Source organism: Taudactylus pleione, unplaced genomic scaffold (genome assembly GCF_031769625.1).
Source record: "Taudactylus pleione unplaced genomic scaffold, aTauple2 ptg000579l, whole genome shotgun sequence".
Taxonomy (NCBI): Eukaryota; Metazoa; Chordata; class Amphibia; order Anura; family Myobatrachidae; genus Taudactylus; species Taudactylus pleione.
The window spans coordinates 5,895,181-5,904,156 of NW_028284981.1; the positions used below are offsets into that span (position 1 = coordinate 5,895,181).

The window sequence follows — 8,976 nt, forward strand, 5'->3', positions numbered from 1 at the left end:
AGGTGTAAAATCCCCTTCTCCGTATGGTTGCAGGGGGATAGATGTTGTCTGTGTGTGCTCTCACCTCACACAGCAGGTTCCCGTTCTCACTGCAGAGCGGGTGCTAGGTAAATGTTAAGTAACATGTGATTGGATGCTCTGGGCAACATCTCCATTTCTAAAAACTCTCACTTTAGTAAATATGCCCCCAGGTGAGCTAAGGAACTACTTACAACAGCTCCCCGGTATCTGCTAACTTCAGTGGGTTGCAGCGGTGTTATACAGGCCGGGTCTCCCTCGCACTGATACCGGTGATTAGGGGCAAAAGTGGAATTTTGGATAACCTCTGTGTATATATATATATATATATATATATATATATATATATATATATATATGTGTATGTGGAACCTTTTATTATGCAGCCGCAGTTTTACCAGGACTATGGGAAAGTCATAAGTGGTCAGGAATTAATAAGATTCACTATGAGTGGATAATTTCTACATACTGGAGTTATACAAAGGTTTGTGCTTATGTTACTTTCCGGCTTAAAAGTTCTCCAAGAGGCATGATTACACAGTAAAAGCTGATTAAAGTTTATACCACTAATCACTGGATTTTACAGATGATGATTTTTTAACATATGTGGATAATATCGTGATTCCTGTAGTTGTTCATTATTTTCTGCATGCAGAATAGGTTTTATGTGTACTTATGAGATTTAAATATTTTTACTATTAATCTTTCCAAGAATACTTGAAGTATTGCAATTTTTATTATAATAAATACATTGTTATATTTATAATTTGTTGCATCTTTTGGGTCTGATATAGGCATATTGGTGCTATCATTAATTAGTATAAATACCCTTCAGGCTTTGGGTGTTGGTGGCCCCCTAGGAGAGCTGTCAGCCATCATTCAGCTACCATTAGTAGGGCGTTCTTTAATCTCTATATTTTCTAGCACCCTGCACCTGTCACAACCCATGCAGTTCCTCTTTCCTGCCTGGGGTGTCACTCTCTGCTCTGGAGCTTCTAGCACACTCAGCTGATGCAAAAAACTGCTGAGATACAGATCAGAGTGTGCTAGAAGCACCAGAATGGTCAGGGTGTCCTCCCGGAGGAAAAAGAGGGCATCTTGGGTGTTATTGTGGATTATTACTCCGATCTATCTGAGAAGTCACTGATCAGGGAGAGGATAGAGGTTTTTCTGACGGAGACACATGGGCTTATGGGACCTGATGCCTCCTTAGATTCTTTGAAGAGTGATATATCGGCGGAGATAAGGAGAGCGATTGACGGGTTATATGTCAAGAAATCTCCAGGCCCAGATGGATTAACATCCAAATTTTCTAAGGCCATTTCGGACATCCTGACTCCCCACCTGGTGGAGGTGTTTAATACTAGCCTAGAAGAGGGAAGTCTTCCTCCCTCCATGAGGTTATCTGCCCCTATACTACTGTCCAAAGGTAAGAACCCCCTGTGTGTCGAGAATTGGCGACCCATAGCTCTTCTCGGCACAGATAGGAAGATTTTGGCAAAAATAATTTTTTAACAGACTGACTGAGTTTTCTGAACAGTTGCTTCCACGTCTCAGCATTGCACGGTGAAAGGTCGTAGTACCTTTAGTACTGTCCTTGGTGTCCGGGAGGCCATTGAGCGGTGCCATGCTGAGAGGTGGGGAAAGTATTTGCTGGCACTGGATAAGTCCAAGGCTTTTGATCGGGTCAACCACGAGTATCTATGGGCCATACTGGAAAGGTGTGGGTTCCCAGAGCGGGTGGTGAAATGGCTGAGAGTAATATACAGCAAGGTCGAAAGCTTCCCACTAGTGAATGGTTAGGTAGGCCCCACTTTCCAGGTGGATACTGGAGTCCGTCAGGGGTGTCCCCTGAGCCAACTTCTTGTATGTGTTTGCAATCAACCCCTTCATAAGGAGGCTAGAGAGTGGCACTGTGGGAGGGGTGCACATGGGTCCGGAGCCTGCACTGAGGGTGGTGGCCTATGCAGATGACGTCATGGTGGTTCTGTCCACAGTGGCATCTGGGAATATTCTGAGACTTCAGGCTCCAGAGTAAACCAGGAAATGTGTGAAGTTTTCTGAACGGGGGAGGAAGGTGGAGAATTCGACCTTCCGGACATCCTCCCCAAGGCCATTTCACAGATTAAAATCTTAGGAATCTATTCTGATCATGGTGATTATGCCATCCTAAATTGGGAAAAGCTGGAAAACGCATCCTGGAAGGTAGTGTGTTGTAGGAAATGGAAATTTTCTCTCAGGGAAAGGGTGGACTTCTGCAAGGTCTACCTGATTCCGTTGTTTCTGTACATCAGTTATATCTGTTTTGTACCTCAATCAATGTGGTCAAGGATGAATTCACTGTTTTCCTGTTGTTATGGGTAAACAGGATGAATATAGTCAAAAGGGGCATTACCTACAGATCGAGGGAAGAAGGAGGCCTGAGTATGGTCAACACTGTGGTTTTTTTTACAACAATTTGTTTAAAACTCAACCTTTGGAGTCTTTTTGTGGAGGCTCCCCATCGATGGGTAGAGGGTTTCAAGGAATGAGTGTTGCTTGAGCCAAGACTCTTCGAGTTCGGCATGGGTACCTCCCGATCTACATGATACTGTGCCTGAAAGTAACAAGACAGTGGGGGCTGGAGTTGGGCGATGTAAGAAACTCAACCAGTAGGGATTTGGGGTTGAGCATTCTGCGGGCCTACATTTCATGTTCAGTTGTCACTGAAAGGCTGCCCGGGTGAGATGTGTTCACAGGGGCTGACTCTGATTAACTCTCAGAGGATCCCCCTGAAGTTTAGAGACATCGCCTGGCTTTCCTTCCATGGAAGGCTTTATGTGAGAAAGAATCTCATGTGTAGAAGTGCCGATGATCATGGCTGCCCATGGGAGGAGTGTCAAGAGAAGACGGAGACCATGGACCACTTTTTCTGTGAGTGTCCCTTTAATATAAAGGTTTATAAAGCAGTTTCAAGAGCCTTACTCATCCTGTGTCTTTCGGGGCTAAGTTACACTGAATAGGCTGATGGAGCATTAAATGGCTATGGAAGTTTTAATTCCAGCACCATTTTTCTAGTTAGTTTAGCAGTTCGTTTTTGCACGTGGAACGCACGATGTCAGATTGGCTAGGCGGGGTAAAGTCCTCCCCTGAGAGGCAGTGCTGGGAGAAATTCCCACAGAGGTGAAACGGATGATGGATATTGACAGGGGAAGGATGGATGCTGTCAATTGGTCCAGACTATGGCGCCATCTGAAGCCCCCTTGAGTGGGTGGTGGAAGTCCTCCTCTAGTTGATCTTAAGGCTTCTATTCTGTCACATGGGGGTTCAGTAAATTATAAAGAAGTGGTTTGCATACATCTAAAAAGCTGTATTTAAGTTTCCGCTACTTAAGGGTTAGGATAGGTTAAGGTATTGGGGGGGGGTGTTTTAAGTTAGGTGGAAGGTGACGTGTGTCCATCCACAGTATGGTTTTGTTTTGTTTATTGTGCAACAATATTTTTATATATTAATGTTTGTGCTAAATTTTATGTTATATTGTTGCAATCCTTGTTTTAATAACAACAAAGACAGGTGCAGGGTACTAGAATGAACACTACACATTCTATAGGGACCTCAACAGCTCAAAGAAAAGCAACCCCCAAAATTCAGATAAAGGGAGAACAGCAGTGTGGGGGATTACTTCTGAATATTATATAAAGGTGTAGAATTAAAAAGTGTCTATTAATTTATTTCCCTCAAATATCACAAAACACAAACCAAATAAATCCAGAAATAATCCAGTTTAGCTACCACTTTCACAGAATATCCCCAATAGTTTCAACTCTGAATATCCCATTCAGGGTCTGATTCAGGGGAGGACGCTCCTGCAGTGCGACTGTGAATTTATGGCAATGCAGTAGCTGATGGGCTTCCTCTTGAGACTCCCACTGGAAGCGTTTCTAGTCGCTGAACGCACGAGACGCACCATCGCACTTTAAAGCAGCCCTATAGTTGCTCAGAACATCAGTCGGTCTAGCCACCCACCGTTAACTCCATGGAACGCCTACTGAAATGGTCTCTCTCTCTGCGTCCGCCCGCGGTAACCATCGGGACGCAAGCAAAGTGCGACTCGGACGAGAACGCAGTACAAAAAATATCAGATAATTGCGCAATCATCAGCACTGTGTCCACTCCTGAATGACTGCACACCTCATGTTGTAGGTCTGTAAACTTCAACAATTTTTACAGAACGCTTTACTCTGCATACACAAGTCATAACAGTAATCATACCATAAACCATCAACATAGTAAGTGGCAGTAATATAATAAATAGCAGGGATGCAATATCGCACTGGAAGCCTCACCTATCTCTACCAGTACGATGTTATTCAGAAACAAGTTCGGCAATCTAAAGCCAGGAGACGAAGACAACGCCCTACTGACAGCAGCCTAGTGTGTGTGTGACCGAATTCATAAAGGTCTATAGAAGACATTTCAGCATTAATTACCTCCAATCAACCTATTAGGCCTCAGTTAGAGAAAAATACAGCCGGCGTTATCATTTTGTATACTGACACTATGCAGTTTTATTAGCACTGTGTTTTATATTTCAGCTATGACACTCACACCTCCCAACGCTAAATCTCACATCTTAAATTCGCCCCTGTAACATGGTTTTGCAAATGTGTAGAATCGCGACGATTCCTAACTCTACATGAGGCCCACAAAGCTTGTTTTTATTTTAGTCTTTTTATATTTTTCTTGTTTTAACAGGAAAGTGACGACACCAATGAAAACCTGAAATGCCATTTTTTCTGCATACACTATAATGTGTCAGGTTATTTGCTGTTTAGAGTCAATAGAAATGAATCAGCATATTTTGTGACAGAAAATTCCTGTCAGACCAGCAGACATTTTATCTGGCAGCCTGACATCTGATATCTCACAGTGTATTGGCCCCGATATCTGCGCTCTGCCCCTGGGGAGGAGACATTTCCCCGGTTCCTTCCCTGTGAAGGAACAGGGGAAATGTCTATCAGTCGACCGCAGCTGGGAATACACTGCCCGATGCTGTCGACATTTAACTTACAGAATATCGCATCGGACAGGCATGCTGGATGATCCGGAATGACCAACCGATAGATGTTTTACCCTTGGTCGTCCGCACACACAGTACAATTTTCGGGGCGATCTGCTGATATCGGGCGGATCACCACGATAATTGTATAGAGTATGCCTAACTTAAGTGATTGTTTTCTTGTTTGTCAGCATGTTTATTAATTACAGCTGATACATTGGAGCAATGGTATCTATTCATGGTTGCGCTAGTTGCCAGGGACCACCATAATCAATATAAATTGGGCAGCTTCTAGCAGAGAAAGGATTCTTTATCAGCCAATTACACTGCTTACTGGTGCGAAATCAGGGGCCGTGCAGACTCAGTGCGGGCCCCCTTTTCTCTTCGGCGGGCCCACGGTGCACTGTAGTTTCTGGCTTAGTGCTCACTACTGACATAGGACCTGATTCAGAGCCGGACGCAATTAGCGCTCGCTCGTCCAGAAAATAGGGGTGGCTATTCAAATCAACCGTTCGCTCTTTGCTGTCTGTTCACGCCTCCAGGTCTGAACGAACGAACAAAACTTTTTGAAAAAATACGCCCCCTGGCTGCTCGCATCCTACGTCATGTCCGCTATTTATTAGATTAATTGAGTACATCGACCAGGGTATGAACTGCTCGCTATTCTTGGGGTTGGTTTTTGCTACCACAATTTTGCGAGCAGTTCTGGCTATAAAATAACCCAGTGACGTGGTCAATGACGCTGCTGATTTAATTATGTACACCCATAAAACGCCCGTTTTGACCTTTAAGCACGCCTGTGTTCGGATCTCCACTCCCCGTTTTCAAGCACCTTCCCCTGTTACCACCCACATACGCCTCCTCCTGTCACTCAAATTATCAGGCATTCGCTATTTTGCGAGCACATGAATTTCGACCGCACTGACTGGTTCGCGCATGCGTATAACGATTCGTACGCATGTGCAGTTGGGCAAACATCGCTCGGAGCAGACGAGCGGCTCTGAATCAGGCCCATATTGCAGTGTGAAATTAGTAACAAAATCACGATCAGATTAAATTCACTGGACAAAGCTATAAATGTAGCAATCACAGGCACAGTTCTCACAGAGTACAAGCAATATAGCTTTTTCATTTAGTGATATACTTTAGGTTCATAATAAAAGAACAGTAGCAGGAAGAATCTTGTATAGATATTTTTAATGCACTGTTTTCTTTTTTGTCACACTAATATTTTAATATTTCACCATCTTTCAGAAAATATAGTGTATATTTTTTAATGTAGATCAATAAAATTTAACTTTTTATATATTTTTTGGTTCAGCGTGCACCCAGCATAATGCTTCTTTTTCTGCAAGCGCTGCTGTCCCCGTCCATTCAATTTTTTAGGTGTGACCTGGGTCTTCAATACCCGGGTCGCAACTTTCAGACTTGAGCCGGGGCGTTGACTGGAGAACCCAGATTTCGACCAGGGTCGCAAACCTGGGACTGTCAACCCGGGTCAGACATTTCAGACATATGCCAGACCCAGGTCAATGCGCATTCACATACAAATTTTTGGTTTATGTCTGAAAGGGGTATCCATGGCTACCCACTGCATAGGAAGGACTCGGTACCAACCAGCAGAAGTACATTTGTTACACAGCTACTATGTGGCACTTTAACTATGAAACCAAAGAAGTAAAGTAGGAATTTGTCTTTTAAAGTTGCATTGTTCCCTAAGCGGCAGAACATTTAAGTTCAAAATGTTATCATGGCTGCACTTAGGCTAATGGGAGAACCAATAAAAAGCCACAGTCATGAAGACTATGGTTTCCAATTAGTCATCCTCACTTACAGGACACGGAACGGAACTATATATTGTACACATATTATAACTTGTACCAGGGACGGACTGGGGCTGTGTTTCAGCCCTGGCAGTCCGCCCTGCACTTGCATGTGAAGGGGGGCGTGTTTGCATTCAGAGGGGCGTGCCACGAGTCACAGGGGGCTGGCCTCACGGCACGCCCCCGTCTTTTCCCTGGCCCAGCACAGCAGCCGCCGGCCCATCCATGTCTCCACCCCTTCCGTCTACGAGATATTACAGTGATTCCGTAGCCGTGGGGTGGAGGGCAGGAGACTCTTCATTTCCCCCTCCTCGAGCTGGTCCTTAAGCCATTGGCCCTTCTGGCATATGCCAGAAGTGCCCGATGGCCAGTCCGGCCCTGACTTGTACGCCCGATCCGTCGTGACAGACAGTCGTTCATCACATCGTCCCATCTGCTGTTCTGCACGGCGGAATGAACGATGCAAAGAACAAACAGGTGCTGCAACATGCAGCATGGAACCATCCCCGGACGGTGCTGTGTGTGCGGTAAGCGCAATGCAGCGCTTAGTTCCGTCGTTGAGTACGCACATCGTATAGTGTGTACCCAGATTCTCATTAACACATATTACTGAGAGAAGACAGCCCAAAAATGTCCCCAAGCAGAGAGATGTATCAAGCTTCTAAAGAGTGGAGAAGTTGCCTATAGCAACCAAACCGCTTCCAACTTGCATTTATCAAGTACAGTCTGTTAAATGATAGCTAGAAGCGGAATTGGTTGCCATGGGTAACTTCTCCACTTTTAACAAGAGAAAAAATACAAATAATCCCATTATAATGTGTAAACAATAATAAAACATAACAGCATATACACAATGTATTTATTTGGTTTCTTTTAAAATGTGTAATGAAAGCGTAAAACATTATAATCTAATAATTGCTCCCCACTGTAGGTTGCATCTGCTGTTTAGTGCTAGCCCGCAGAACAGCTTTTTGTCACCCTAACCCCACATATCCATGTCACTGGTGATTCTTGAGGGGATTAGTGTAATGAACAAATTTGTACCACAAAGTCAGTGTCATTATTTCTGTATAAAATGCTGAATATAACACTATTAGGCTGCCATAGCCGAGGCTGCTCTAGCAACAGTGCTTAGTTTAAAGTGTAAATGGAATATTTAAATTGAAGCCGGAGTTATTCAGGAGTTAAACAGGAGGAGATCAGGAGAGATGAACAAATCAGCAATTTCTGCTATTAAGAACTGTTTTTATCTACCACCACATTTCCACCATGCCTATGTATTGTGCCTGCACCTGGAGCCCCAATGCTGCCCGCATTCCTCCTGATCTCCCCATGCAATCTGCTTATCCACTCCAACTATGCCATACCAAACGACGCAGCAAGATGGACCTGGGTTGAGGCCCCCAAATCATGAGGCTAGGTGCACAACTCATTGTCTTTTCCTCTTAAGTTTAGACTAACCTTTCCATAGATGTTATAGTACTGTGACCCTTGTATCCAGCCCATCTGTGTCACCCGTTTGTCTGCCCCCTCCCCTTTAGAATGTAAGCTCTCACGAGCAGGGCCCTCTTCCCTCATGTGCTTCTCCTTCACTTAATTATACTTTAATTTACAACAGCACCTAACCCCTGGTTGCTGACACCATGCTGCTTATTCAAGTGTTATGCAGCAATGTATAAATCATGTATTTGTCCTGCATTGTTTGTACTGTTAATAACTTTTCTTGTGTGCTCATTTGTTTATGTACTTGGTAAGGCGCTGCTGAACCCTTGTGGCGCCATATAAATAAAATATTATTATTATTATTATTATTATTATTATTAATAATAACGGAACACAATGAAGGACCCACCTGTCACAGCGCCACCTGTCGGTGACCGTATATAGATCTGCAGGACAAGTGCCGTCTGCACCCTACATGCAGTATCCTACCCGGAATCGTCCCGATTTCTGCGGTGTCCCTTTTTTTTTTTTTTTTACTCCTACACCATTAAAGGCACACCTCATTCACTACAGAGGTGGAAACGACACGGAGGTCAAGAGAAACATACAATACCGGCAGTACCGGTTTAATCGGTCAGGTATAATAAGATCACA

General features: G+C 44.0%; 1 protein-coding gene across 7 annotated transcripts in view; it reads right to left on the reverse strand.

Moving 5' to 3' along the window:
* KYAT1 (kynurenine aminotransferase 1) overlaps positions 1–8,976 on the reverse strand; it is a 43,088-nt gene that overhangs the window by 34,007 nt on the left and 105 nt on the right. For 2 of the 7 annotated variants that reach the window (XM_088453441.1, XM_088453437.1), the window contains exon 1: positions 8,732–8,972. The exons of 2 other annotated variants lie outside the window; for them this stretch is intronic. Coding sequence is in view for 3 of the 5 variants with exons in the window: in XM_088453439.1 (XP_088309565.1) it covers positions 8,247–8,312 (66 nt within the window). In the remaining 2 variants the exon portion in view is untranslated. 3 more of the 7 variants (XM_088453440.1, XM_088453435.1, XM_088453439.1) reach the window with 3 other exon arrangements.